Below are 14990 nucleotides of genomic sequence, written 5' to 3'. Positions count from 1 at the left end.
CTCCTCTTGGGCCTGTTTGAGAAGGCAAAGTATAATTCTTACCAAGTCTGAGTATTACAAACCTGAAGGCTATAATCCCAGCCTGATGGTTTCTGGTACTTGATCATTTTATGAAGGCTAGCTCCTCTGTGTGGCACCTCAATAAAAGTGTTTTCTTCTATGGGAAATCTTAACAACAAAATGATTAAACACCTCTATTCATAGTGATTAAAGTTGTGACTCAGGAGAAATTTGGATGTTAGTCTTTTTTTATTGCTTACTGTATTTTATTAACTTCTTTAGTTGCCACTTTCAATTTTTCAACAAATATTTCTCATGTAACTGTATTTCAAGTTGATTTGATTTTTCGCTTGACTACAGAAGGACATCATTTTGCATTGAGTTTGTAAGATAGCATCTCTATTTTGTGGGTTTTCCCACCCCACCCCACCCCCCTATTAACCCTCTTGCTTTTGGAGTGAGAGTGAAATTTTTCCATAATCATTCCTTTGGTGTAATAGACTATCTCTTTAGAGCATATTGCATTGGGAGATGGAGAAAGGTAAATGTGTTTACCTCTATAGCATATTGTAACTGTACATATTCTTGATGGTATATAGGTTTGCTTACACTTGCATCAGTTTTTGTTTTAAATAATGGTAGTCCTCATCGCCAAGCACTTCTGCCTTTTATGTTAAGTTGGTGGACTTTTACACAAGGGAAGGCATATTCATGGTTCTTGATAGAAGAAATATAATACAGCAAAAGCTGTGTTATCCAGCCCTGTACCAACTGGAAGGCTCTATAAACCGGCATTTCTAATCTTCTTAGAAAGTCCGGTTTATAGTCCGATCGGCGTGGGGCCGGCAGGCTCCCTACCTGGTTCCATGTGGCTGCCCAGAAGTCGCAACATGTCCCTGTTGCTCTTAGGCGGAAGAACGGCCATGAGGAGCTCTGAGTGCAGGAGTGGGTGCGGAGCGCAGGCTCTGGGAGGGAGTTTGGGTATGGGAGAGGGCTCAGGGCAGGGGGGATGGGGCGTGGGAGCGATTTAGGCATCCCAGATATGGGGGGTGCTCACTTCAGGCAACTCCCCACAAGTGGCGACCTCTCCCTGCTGCTTCTAGGCAGAAGCGTGACAGGTGGCTCTATGTGCTGCCTCCGCCCCAAGTGCTGCTCTGCAGCTCCCATTGGCTGGGAACCACGCTTCTGCCTAGGAGCAGCAGGGACAGGGTGCTGCTTGCGGGGAGCCACCTGAGGTGAGTGCCCCCTGGATCTGGCATCCCAAAACCCCTCTGCACTCCCTGCCCTGAGCCCCTCCCTCATCCAAACTCTCTCCCTTAGTTAACCAGAATTTTTCACTTACCGGCACCCCCGCCATTTCCCCAATATGCCGGATAAAAAAGCTTTTACTGTAGTCTCTCGTAACGTGGTATTATAAAGACTTATTTTCCACTGAAGTGAATTAGTATTCAGAGGTGTATGCTGAAGTGAAAAGTCAGTTGATATGTTTGTTGACAAGTTTTCATCCCCAGATGCTTTGCCTAGGAAATGTCATGTGACTACTTAGGCCTTCAGATTTTTTGTTTACTGTTAAACTTTAATTACCTCCTCTCATTCTTTCTGTTCCATCAACAATTCTGCTACCTTTGTCTAGATGACAGCAGAACCACAAGCCAGCTGGATGAATTTCAGGAGTGCCTATCCAAGTTCACTCGCTACAATTCTGTCCGACCTTTGGCAACGCTGTCTTATGCTAGCGATCTCTATAATGGCTCCAGCATAGTATCCAGGTAAGAAATGTGGTGCAAGTGAAATACACGATGCAACGAGGAGATTGCCAAATAAGACTGAGAACACTGAGCTCTTTTCAGTTGCAATGCCATAATCTTGTACTTGTGTATGATTGTGGTTTCTCCCCCCATGCCCCAAATGTTGGGTAAACTCATTGGTTGGTTGTCATTGACCTATAAATATTGGACTGCTGCCTTTTTGTAAATTTTACTCTATCATCTGTCAAGACACTGGATTTAAAATCCTTATGGGACCAGTGGAAATCTTAAATCCCTATGTTGAAAATGAAAGAAGCAGAAGGCTGTAGGAGAGGGCCTGTTTAACCTCTTTCCATTAATGCATTTTTATAAAACTTTAAAAAGCTGTTTCTAAAGTGACTGCTAATCTCTTTTGTATATTGAAGCCACTATCTAGTCAGTCGGGAATTTTGATAAAGAATCTGAGTGTTGCTCTTGTGTTAGCAGTCACTGGTGGGTGTAGCAATAATAGTCACAGTAAAGGGTTAATGGTGTGTTACAGCTTTACTAAGCCTAAACTTTGCCTTGCATGGGGGAGGTTTTGCTTAAAATCAACATTCAAAATGATACCATACTATTGAAAGAGTAATTATGGGACTGTGAGCAGAGGATAGCTAGAAATGTTTTCAACTGTTGAAAAGTTAATTGGAAAATTGGTCTATCCTCCTACTTATATGGATTCCATTGCCATGGAGTCTTGGTGCCTCACAGTCTTTAATGTATTTACAGTAGAACCTCAGAGTTACGAACACCTTGGGAATGGAGGTTGTTCGTAATTCTGAAAAGTTTTGTGGCTCTGAACAAAATGATCTTTCAAAAGTTAACTACTGAACGTTGACCTAATATAGTTTGAAACTTCATTATGCAGAAGAAAAATGCTGCTTTTAACCACCTTGATTTAAATGAAACAAGCGCAGAAACAGTTTCCTTACCTTGTCAAATATTTTTTTAAACTTTCCCATTATTTTTGAGTAGTTTAACACAGCACTGTACTATACAATATTTGCTTTTTTGGTCTCTGCTGCCTGATTGCGTATTTCTGGTTCCACATGAGGTGTGTGGTTGACCGATCAGCTCGTAACTCTGGTATTCATAATTCTGAGGCTCTACTGTATACTTACAGCACCCTTGTGAGACAGGGAAGTGCTAATTTTACAGATGGAGAACTGAGTAACTGATTTAGTTGCCTTACGGGACATCATCCAGGAAGTCTCTAGTTATGCTGTGGAATAGATCTCCTAAGTCCCAGGCTAGTGCCCTAACCATTGGACTGTGCAAAGATAATCATGGAAATGTAGGGCTGAAAAGGACTTGGAGAGGTCACTTAGTTCAGCCCACTGCACTTGGGCTACAGCAAATATATTTAGACTATCCCTGACCAACAGTATGTCTAATCTTTTCTTAAAAACCTCTAATGGCATGGGTTCTGCAGCCTACCTTGATAACCTGTTTCGGTAGTTAGCTATTCTTTGTTAGTTTTTTGTGTTTTTTCTAGGACTGTCAAGTGATTTAAAAAAAATTAATAGCGATTAATTGCATGATTAATTGCACTGTTAATAGAATACCATTTATTTTTGGATGTTTTCTACATTTTCAAAATATTGATTTCAATTACAACACAATACAAAGTGTACAGTGCTCACTTTATATTTATTTTTGATTACAAATATTTGCACTGTAAAAAAAAATATAGTATATACCCTTAAAAATTATATACCATATATATATATAAAAATAAAAAAAAGGGGAAAGCTGGCAAGGATAACTTGAATGCAGAATTGTTCAAGGTAAATCCTAAATTAGCAGCATCTATCCTGGCCCCTCCATTTAAGTCAGTCTGGGAAAGGGAAAAAGTGCCAGGTGAGTGGACCAATGGGGTTATAGTGAAGTTACCAAAGAAAGGAACTCTCAGTGATTGTAATAACTGGCGTGGTATCATACTTTTATCTGTCCCAAGCAAAGTACTGTGTAAGATCATAGTCCAGTGGCAGTTGATAGCGTTCTCAGAAAAGAGCAAGTTGGTTTTCAGAAAGGGTGTGGATGCACAGACCATATCTTCACTCTATGAAACATTATAGAACAGTGCTTAGAATGGCAATGGCAACTCTACATAAATTTCATAGACTTTGAGAAGGCTTTTGATAGCATTCACAGGACCAGCCTATGGCACATTCTGCGAGCATATAGAATTCCTTTCTGTATAATTGTCATCAGAAGCTTCTATTTCAACTTTACATGCAGTGTTGATCACAGTGAGCTCAGTTTTGAAGTCAAAACAGGATTACATCAGGGGTGTCATGTCTGCAATCCTCTTCAGCATTGCCATCAACTGGGTAATGTGGCGTACAACAGAAGACATGTCAGGGGGCATTAAATGGACACACTTCTCATCCCTTGAAGACTTGGATTTCGCAGATGATGTCGCTCTCCTAGCACATACCCAACACCATATACAAGAAAAAACAACTTGACTCAATGCATTCAGCCAGCAAATTAGACTGAAAATCAGCTGATATCATGACCTTTAATATTGCCTCACCATCACTAGTATGGATAGAGGATTATGTTCTCACCAATGTAGAAACATTCACATACTTGGGCAGCCCCATCAGCCAGGACAAAATCAATCCAGAACAAAATCAATAAAGCCAGGAACATCTTCCAGAGTTTAAATACAGTCTGGAAAGCATCAAAATACAATACCAAAACCAAACTAGAGATTTATCAGAGCTGTGTACTTTCTCATTCCACAGCATTCTGCACTATGAAGTAGTGTTTAAAGTATGACATGTCCAAACTGTCTTCATTCCATACAACCTGCCTCAGAAAAATCCTCCATATCTTTTGGCCCAGACCAATCTCAAACCAAGATCTATTGACACAGTGCAGCAAGAGGATCTGAGTACCATCATTGCCAGGAGGCGTTAGAGATGGATCGGTCATGTGCTTTAGATGGAAATTGATTCCATCACCAGAGTAGCAATAAGATGGATACCTGAAGGCAAGCGAAAATGAGGCCACCTGAAAACAACATGGCAAAGAGTTGTGGAAGGCGAGCTGAAAAACCTCGGGCACAGCTGGGGAACCATTGAAAGACTTGTCAGAAACAGACAGGAGTGGAGGAGCTTCATTACTGCCCAAAATGCCAAAGGCGTAATAAGAACATGATGATGATGAATCATGACTGTAGTGCAGTCTCTTTATCATGAAAGTTGAACTAACAAATGTAGAATTTTACATCCAAAAAATAACTGCATTCCAAAATAAAACAATGTAAAACTTTAGAGTCTACAAGTCCACTCGGTCCTACTTCAGCCAGTTGCTCAGACAAACAAGTTTTGGTTACATTTGCAGGAGATAATGCTGCTTGCTTCTTGTTTACAACATCCACTGAAAGTGAAAACAGGCTTTCACATGGCACTGTTGTAACTGGCATCGCAAGATATTTACATGCTAGATGCGCTAAAGATTCATATGTCCTTTCATGCTTCAACCACCAATTCAAAAATACTAGTTCTTTTGTTGTCATTTTTATAGTGCAAATATTTGTAATAAAAACTAATATAAAGTGAGTACTGTACACTCTGTATTCTGTGTTGTAATAGAAATCAATATATTTGAAAATGTAGAAAAACATCCAAAATTTTTAATAAATTTCAATTGGTATTCTATTGTTTAACAATGTGATTAATCGCAATTAACTTTTTTAATCAGTTAATTTTTTTTGAGGTAATTGCGTGAGTTAACTGCAATTAATCGACAGCCCTATTTTTTTCCATATCCACCCTAAATCTCCCTTGCTACAGATCAAGCCCATTACTACTTGTCCTACCATCAGTGGACATGGAGAACAATTGATCAAAATCTTCATAACAGCTTTGAACATATTTGAAGATTTATCGGGTCCCCCTTCAGTCTTTTCTCAAGACTAAACATGCCCAGTTTTTTAACCTTTCCTCATAGGTTTTCCAAACCTTTTATCACTTTTGTTGCTTCCCTCTGGAGACTCTCCAGTTTGTCCTCATCTTAAAGTGCAATGCCCCAAACTGGACATAATACTCCAGCTGTGAGGCCCTCATCAGTGCTATGTAGAACAGAACAGTTACCTCCCATGTTTTACATATGGCACTTCTAGCCCAGAGTATTCTCCTTTTTTGGAGCTGCATCACATTGTAGTCTCTTGTTCAATTTGCAATCCTCTATAACCCCCAGATCCTTTTCAGTGATACTACCACTTAGTCAGCTATTCCTCATTTTGTGTTTGAGCATTTGACTTTTTTTCCTTCCTAAGTATAGTACTTTGCATTTGTCTTTATTGAATTTCATCTTGTTGACTTTAGACAAATTCTCCAATTTATCAAGACATTTAGTATTTGAATCTTGTCCTCCTCCAAAGTTCTTGCAACCCCTTCTACTTTGATGTCCTCCACAAATTTGATAAGCACGCTCTTCACTCCTTTATTCAAGTAATGAATGAAAGTATTGAATTAATACTGAACCAAGGACAGACCCCTGCGAGATCCCACTTAGGTATGTCCCCCAGTTTGATAGTGGACATTTGAAAACTACACGGCAAACCTCTAATAAGTACATTAGATCAATCTGAATATTTGTTGAAAGCCCCAAGAAACTTTTTGTGCAAACAAATCATGGTGCATTTTTACTGTTTTACTATGCATTATATAACTAGAATGTATAATGGCTAAATTAGCCATGGAGGTCAAAATACAATCACCACCAGTGTGACATACATATAACCTGTACTGATTAAGTTCATGGTGGCTGAAGTGAGATGCAGATGGAAATCATCCTGTGGTATAGACAAGCTTCTTTAGCCACTGAGTTTATATTGGATTGGATCTTGCTCTTGTGCTCTTCCCTACCATTTTGCAAGAATGGTATTTGGTTAGAAAATATTGGAATGGCAATAAATATGTTTTCTTTGAAGGAATGCTTTTCACAGTGTTAAAGCTAAGATTTTTTTGGGTCCCATTTCTACCTATTTCAGACTAGTGCTTAGCTGTTGCTGTTAGATCTTGCTGATTTTAGCCAAGAAAATAATTTGATCTGACAATTTCATATTTTTCTACTAGTAGCTCTGAGTTAACAAAGCAAGTCAGCATGTTTAATTTTAAGTATGTGAGTAGTCCCTTCAAAGCTGAGTTGGGCTGTCAAAGCGCTTAGCTTTTAGCATGTATTTCATTGATTTACTCAAATATAGGATTCTTGTCAGTAAGTATGACCACACTGAGAAAGTATGTTGCCCCATTGAAGCCCTGTTGGCTTTCAAGTACCCAAGCTGTTCCTTTTTAAAGTTGAAGCTGCAACCAGGAACAGTATATAGTTCTTTAAAAGCTCTCGTCAGTCACTCCTACTTTCTGCCTTTTACTATTCATTTCTCTGTTCCCAACTGATAGAATCTGGAACTTTGGAAGAAGTCCGTCCAAAGTGGTAATGGGACTCATGTTTTGGAGAGGTGGCAACTCAAGGTGGTAGAAAGGGACAGTTCAGCAGTGAATGGGTGGGTGAAAGTAACTGATTGTCGTGGGGCTTTTTTCTTAAACGTCAGTGATAAAGGTGATGTGGGAGGGGTTGGGGAGAAATGTATAGTTAATTGTTCTGATAAGTAGATCCTAAGCATGCTGCCAATACATGCTACAGAAAAGCAAATCTCGTCCATTTTTTTGCAAATCCTTGCTATCAAGATACTTGTTTTAAGAATACAAGTCTTAAAGCAAGAAAGAATCAAGGACTTTTAATATTAAAAAGTAAAAATTATTTTCAGTGGTAAATAAGAAATTGATATAAAATAAGCTGTCTCAAGTTGGGAGAGAATTTTTTTTTTTTTGCAGTGCCCTTAAAATTTTCTTTGTAGAATGCCCGTTGGACTTAAAAAACTGCCCTCTGTGGAAATTCCTGTTTGTTTAAAAAGTTCTTCAAGAGCTATTTGTTTTTCAGTTTCCAAAGAAGCACTGCCAAATAGTGTTTCCAGTACTTTCAAAAATGGAAATACATTTACAAGTACATAAAATTGCATTTTGTGGCAGGACAGAAAGGGGTGGTAGTTAAAGAACTGGCAGTAAAGGAAAGAAAAGAGCATGGAGAGCACATTGCTGAAGAAATGAAATAGATAATGAACCTAGGGCAATAGAACCTTCTGATTCAGAACAAAATGTCAAAATACAAAAAGCAATGATCAGTACTCCATTTAATGTTTTTTAACGAAGAGTGATAGATTTTAAGTACATAGTTAACACAACAGAAATTGTAGTATAATTATTCAGGAGTAATGTAAACAAATTTTAAATGATTACTTTCTATCAAAATAAATCCATGGTCTTCACCTGCCTGCAGACCCCTGGTGGTCTGCAGATTGTCTAAGATTTCCAAAGGGGTCCGCACCTCCATTTGAAATTTTTTAGGGGGACTGCAAATGAAAAAAGGGTTGAAAACCACTGAAATAAATCATAAGCTGAAGCTTGGATGTATTATTGCAGGTTTTGTAATGAGAGGAAAGTGGTTTGAACCCAAAAGGCAAATTTCTTAAACAGGTATCCATTTTTTGTACTCCCTTTCCCACTCCATCCCAATATTCTGTGTTGAGGTTTTACCCCTCTGCATTGTGGTGGTCTTGTTTAGCCAGTTCTGTGGTCCTCAGTCCACAAGGTGGCAGCCTTTATTTACTTTACAAGCAGTGGACACCAGTGTTAATGACTCGCACAAGCCTGTATCCTACATTCCTTGATGGAAATTTTTCTGACTGCCATGTGGTCTTTGTTAAATAAGATCACTAGTAAGATGAGGGAGAATTGGGTTACTTCTCTTTAAAGCAGTGAGTCCCTCACAAGTGAGAATTGTAGTCTCCCTTTATCGTTTCAAACAAATAGAGAAATGTAGTTAGAGAAGAGTGTACAATAGAAATGTGTTCAGGGCTTTATAGTGGCTGGTCACCCAATGTTGCTTTTGAAAGATTTTCAACACGCGAGTACGTGTGCGCATACTGTTATATTAGTCTTTCTGGGTGGGGGTGTGTGTGTAGCTGTGATCAGGCAGTCCTTTAGTACTCAGGCATCTGTATTCTTTCCAAATACACTAAAATGTTTTTTTTTAAGATTTGTCTGAGGAGTTAAATTTGTAATGTATTATGGCACCCATCTATGGCAGGTCAACTCATTGGGGCTTAACTTTTCCCTTCACCTACTGTGGAAGTAAATAGTAGAAAGCTTTCTTTTAAAGGAGAGAATATAAGCTCCTGTGTTTAGTATTACTCAGATATATATTTATTTTATTTATAAAATATATAAATAAAATTGCTTTAGCACTGTCAAGCAGAGCCCTTTAAAGAATAATATGGCAGAGCCTTTCATAATGTAAAGAGATTGTGCACAGAAAAATCCAAGAAGCAGACTACAGTCCAGACCTCAGTTACCTGAAGGCTCGCTAGCCAAAAGCTGAATATGATCCTCATGATTGACTAGCACTTGTCGTTCAGAGCCACAAGCTTTTGGGGAAATGTGTCAGGAGTTCTGTAATCTGCACAGACTTCAATCTGCTGGGTTGCCTCCCTGATTGTTTGAAAAGTTCTGGGTAGTCTTTTGAGACCACTGGGTAATCAAGGTTATAATTCCCAATGTCAATGATTGGCTAATAAACTGTAAAAGATTCCTAATAAGTTGCGCCTGACCCCTGAAATCTAATTTGTCTGGTCCAATCAGTCTAGAGACAGCTTTTTAAAAGCCTTTTGGATCTCGCTTTTTGCCACAATAACAGCAGTGTGGACGTTAGCTCTGGTTTTATTTTTTATGGTCATGTCAAAGTAATGGAGGGGTTTGAGAGATATTAGCATTCATATAATAGTTATTCTACTATTTCATGATCACATTTCTGGCCTTGTAAAATCTGGCCCAGTTTTGACCTCTTGAGTATAATGTATTGAAACTCTTTTAAAGAGGACTAAAAGAACAAATCCATTAAGAGTAATGTTTCCATCTATTCACTGAATCATTTCCATTCCTCATCTTTTATTATGGGCTAAAATTGCTTTACCATGTAAATTCTGGGTACCTAAGTGCCATCTCAGTAAGGCACTCTGCAGGACTGTGTCCTGCATCACTGTAGCCTTTATTTAGCAGAGTGGGATGGTTCATAGAATCATAGAATATCAGGGTTGGAAGGGACCTCAGGAGGTCATCTAGTCCAACCCCCTGCTCAAAGCAGGACCAATCCCCAATTAAATCATCCCAGCCAGGGCTTTGTCAAGCCTGACCTTAAAAACCTCTAAGGAAGGAGATTCTACCACCTCCCTAGGTAACGCTTTTCGGTGTTTCACCACCCTCCTAGTGAAGAAGTTCTTCCTAATATCCAACCTAAACCTTCCCCACTGCAACTTGAGACCATTACTCCTTGATCTGTGCTCTTCTACCACTGAGAATAGTCTAGAACCATCCTCTTTGGAACCACCTCTCAGGTAGTTGGAAGCAGCTATCAAATCCCCCCTCATTCTTCTCTTCTGCAGACTAAACAATCCCAGTTCCCTCAGCCTCTCCTCATAAGTCATGTGTTCCAGACCCCTAATCATTTTTGTTGCCCTTCGCTGGACTCTCTCCAATTTTTCCACATCCTTCTTGTAGTGTGGGGCCCAAAACTGGACACAGTACTCCAGATGAGGCCTCACCAATGTCGAATAGAGGGGAACGATCACGTCCCTCGATCTGCTTGCTATGCCCCTACTTATACATCCCAAAATGCTATTGGCCTTCTTGGCAACAAGGGCACACTGCTAACTCATATCCAGCTTCTCGTCCACTGTCACCCCTAGGTCCTTTTCCGCAGAACTGCTGCCTAGCCATTCGGTCCCTAGTCTGTAGCAGTGCGTTGGATTCTTCCGTCCTAAGTGCAGGACCCTGCACTTATCCTTATTGAACCTCATCAAATTTCTTTTGGCCCAATCCTCCAATTTGTCTAGGTCCCTCTGTATCCTATCCCTACCTGCCACCATATCTACCAGTCCTCCTAGTTTAGTATCATCCGCAAATTTGCTGAGTGCAATCCACACCATCCTCCAGATCATTTATGAAGATATTGAACAAAACCGGCCCCAGGACCGACCCTTGGGGCACTCCACTTGACACCGGCTGCCATCTAGACATGGAGCCATTGATCACTACCCGTTGAGCCCGACAATCTAGCCAGCTTTCTACCCATCTTATAGTGCATTCATCCAGCCCATACTTCTTTAACTTGCTGATAAGAATACTGTGGGAGACAGTGTCAAAAGCTTTGCTAAAGTCAAGAAACAATACATCCACTGCTTTCCCTTCATCCACAGAACCAGTAATCTCATCATAGAAGGCGATTAGATTAGTCAGGCATGACCTTCCCTTGGTGAATCCATGCTGACTGTTCCTGATCACTTTCCTCTCATGCAAGTGCTTCAGGATTGATTCCTTGAGGACCTGCTCCATGATTTTTCCAGAGACTGAGGTGAGGCTGACTGGCCTGTAGTTCCCAGGATCCTCCTCCTTCCCTTTTTTAAAGATGGGGCTGCATTAGACTTTTTCCAGTCGTCCGGGACTTCCCCCAGTCACCATGAGTTTTCAAAGATAATGGCCAATGGCTCTGCAATCACAGCCGCCAGCTCCTTTAGCACTCTCAGATGCAACGCATCCGGCCCCATGGACTTGTGCATGTCCAGCTTTTCTAAATAGTCCCTAACCACTTCCTTCTCCACAGAGGGCTGGCCACCTACTCCACATGCTGTGTTGCCCAGCACAGCAGTCTGGGAGCTGACCTTGTTCGTGAAGACAGAGGCAAAAAAAGCATTGAGTACATTAGCTTTTTCCGCATCCTCCGTCACTAGGTTGCCTCCCTCATTCAGTAAGGGGCCCACACTTTCCTTGGCTTTTTCTTCTTGTTACTAACATTCCTGAAGAAACCCCTCTTGTTACTCTTAACATCTCTTGCTAGCTGCAGCTCCAGGTGCGATTTGGCCCTCCTGATGTCATTCCTGCATGCCTGAGCAATATTTTTATATTCTTCCCTGGTCATTTGTCCAACCTTCCACTTCTTGTAAGCTTCTTCTTTGTTTAAGATCCGCAAGGATTTCACCGTTAAGCCAAGCTGGTTGCCTGCCATATTTACTATTCTTTCGACACACATCGGGATGGTTTGTCCCTGTAATCTCAATAGGGATTCTTTGAAATACAACCAGCTCTCCTGGACTCCTTTCCCCCTCATGTTATTCCCCCAGGGGATCCTACCTATCAGTTCCCTGAGGGAGTCGAAGTCTGCTTTCCTGAAGTCCAGGGTCCGTATTCTGCTGCTTACCTTTCTTCCTTGTGTCTGGATCCTGAACTCGACCAACTCATGGTCACTGCCTCCCAGATTCCCATCCACTTTTGCTTCCCCTACTAATTCTTCCCGGTTTGTGAGCAGCAGGTCAAGAAAAGCTCTCCCCCTAGTTGGCTCCTCCAGCACTTGCACCAGGAAATTGTCCCCTACATTTTCCAAAAACTTCCTGGATTGTCTGTGCGATCTAGTAGCTTCTGCGAGTTGCCGGAAGAAAGCCTCATCCACCTCATCCCCCTGGTCCGGTGGTCTATAGCAGCCTCCCACCACAACATCACTCTTGTTGCTCACACTTCTAAACTTAATCCAGAGACACTCAGGTTTTTCTGCAGTTTCATACCGGAGCTCTGAGCAGTCATACTGCTCCCTTACATACAGTGCTACTCCCCCATCTTTTCTGCCTTTTCTGTCCTTCCTGAACAGTTTATAACCATCCATAACCATCCATGACAGTACTCCAGTCATGTGAGTTATCCCACCAAGTCTCTGTTATTCCAATCATGTCATAATTCCTTGCCTTCACCAGGACCTCCAGTTCTCCCTGCTCGTTTCCAAGGCTTTGTGCATTCGTATATAGGCACTTGAGATAACCTGCTGATCGCCCCTCATTCTCAGTATGAGGTAGGAGTCCTCCCCTCACAGACGTTCCTGCCTGTGCTTCCTCCCGGTATCCTGCTTGCCCACTTACCTCAGGACTTTGGTCTCCTTCCTCCGGTGAACCTAGTTTAAAGCCCTCCTCACTAGATTAGCGAGCCTGTTCGCAAAGATGCTCTTCCCTCTCTTCGTTAGGTAGAGCCCGTCTCTGCCCAGCACTCCTCCTTCATGGAACACCATCCCATGGTCAAAGAATCCAAAGCCTTCTCTCCGACACCACCTGCATAGCCATTCGTTGACTTCCACGATTTGACATTCCCTACCCCGGCCTTTTTCTTCCACGGGGAGGATGGACGAGAACACCACTTGCACCTCAAACTCCTTTATCCTTCTTCCCAGAGCCACGTAGTCCGCAGTGATCTGCTCATAGTCATTCTTGGCAGTATCATTGGTGCCCACTTGGAGAAGGAGGAAGGGGTAGCGATCCGAGGGCTTGATGAGTCTCGGCAGTCTCTCCGTCACATCGCGAATCTTAGCCCCTGGTTGGTCTGTGCTGAGCTGATACACCAAAGGTTTGTGTGACCTAGCAACACTTCTGCCTTTAGGGTAGTAAAAATAAGGGAAAGGAACATATGAATGAGTTTGCCCTTTATAGGATTGGTGTGTCTGGGTGCAGTGGATGACTGTTCCCTGGAAGATGAGAAATGAGGGGTGCACCCTTTTTGGGTATGGTAAAGCAATTACTTTTAAATGCATTTTTATTAAAGTAGCAATTTTACAGTTTAGACCAGTTTCTCCTGTTTGTGTGGGTCATTCATACAGCAAGAGGAAAAGAAAAAGCACTTAAAATTGGTAAAGGTGACTAAAACGGCAAAAATGGTAACAGATTTGGCAATAAGTATAGTACCTGAACTTACGTTTACAGTGTTCCTTTTATAATATTACTGTACCTTTTTCCCCATAGGCTAATTTGCTGATGCCTATATACCTGATTGGTTTCAGAGTAACAGCCGTGTTAGTCTGTATTCGCAAAAAGAAAGAGTACTTGTGACACCTTAGAGACTAACCAATTTATTTGAGCATAAGCTTTGCTGTAGCTCACGAAAGCTGATGCTCAAATAAATTGGTTAGTCTCTAAGGTGCCACAAGTACTCCTTTTCTTTTTGCGTATACCTGATTGGTTATCTAAAATAGAAGTGGGTTTTAGTTTAATCAAAACTAACTGTATTTACTGAGCTTTTCCGTTTCTTGTATTCCCTCTTGAGGGCACAACTAATAAGTCTCCTAAAATATCATTTTTGGCTAGATCCTGTGGGCAGAGGCTAAGGATGGTTTATACCCAGGAAAGGGCAGTACGTTTGTCATTCCAGAACTCTGAATTTAGGGCAGTCTTGACTCCCATAGGTTATACATTAAAGTACCAGGATTAGTTCTGCGGTACCAACAAACAATGATTGTGAGACCTGCATTTTGGCTGGTATCTCAAATCTTGACTGGAAAAAAACTGAATCTTATAATAATGTTGTTGACACTTGATATAGTGTCCCATGATGAGTCAGAAAATTGTCCTTATATCTACACTTGAGTGCTTTAAATATTAGGGACAAAATTTGCATAATATGAAATTGAGAAGTTAGTAAATGAAAGCTACAGAGCCACCAGTGGGACCTTATTTTTTCCTAGTAATTCTAGAATATCTGGTAATTCTGGGATCCATTTCCTATTAAACTCTTAATACTTCAAAGCTGTCTCCATTTTCAGATAATTAAATGAGTTTTCTAATTTCCAGAGTTAAATCAGGATATTAAGGAAGTGGGGTGGCTCTCTACATTAGAGGCTTCATGGTGTGTACAGGGCAGTTCTTCCTAAGTTCTGAGGGAGGAACCCTAGGAGAAGGTTTGAGCTAATTATATTATCTTATTGTTTTCTTCATTAATAAAGCCGAACTCCAGGATGGGTCCAGTTTGGAGTTTGTGTAGAGCAAGATGGGGAAAGTTCGATGTTCACACACTCTAACCTAGAGAGAAGCAGCTAAAAGAGGGGTGGGCAAACTATGGCGTGGGGGCCGCATCCGTCCCTTCAGGCATTTTAATCTGGCCCTCAAGCTCCTGCTGGGAAGTGGGGTCCGGGGCTTGCCCCGCTCCAGCACTCCAGCCGGGAGCTTGCCCTGCTCCACGTGTGCTGTGGCTCCGCGCAGCTCCCGGAAGCAGCGGCATGTCCCCGCTCCAGTTCCTACGTGGAGAGTGGGAGGTGCAGGGGCGG

At 41.4% G+C, this 14990-nt stretch overlaps 1 protein-coding gene across 3 annotated transcripts in view; it reads left to right on the top strand.

Annotated features, from left to right (window-relative positions):
* Window positions 1-14990, top strand: part of COP1 (COP1 E3 ubiquitin ligase) — a 228234-nt gene that overhangs the window by 80880 nt on the left and 132364 nt on the right. For all 3 annotated transcript variants that reach the window (XM_084635924.1, XM_084635925.1, XM_084635926.1), the window contains exon 11: window positions 1634-1769. In XM_084635924.1, coding sequence (XP_084492050.1) covers window positions 1634-1769 — 136 coding nt within the window. The remainder of the gene's footprint in view (window positions 1-1633; window positions 1770-14990) is intronic.

Source organism: Lepidochelys olivacea, assembly GCF_965140295.1.
Source record: "Lepidochelys olivacea isolate rLepOli2 genome assembly, chromosome: 8".
NCBI lineage: Eukaryota > Metazoa > Chordata > Testudines > Cheloniidae > Lepidochelys > Lepidochelys olivacea.
This window is presented reverse-complemented; position numbering and strand designations above follow the sequence as displayed.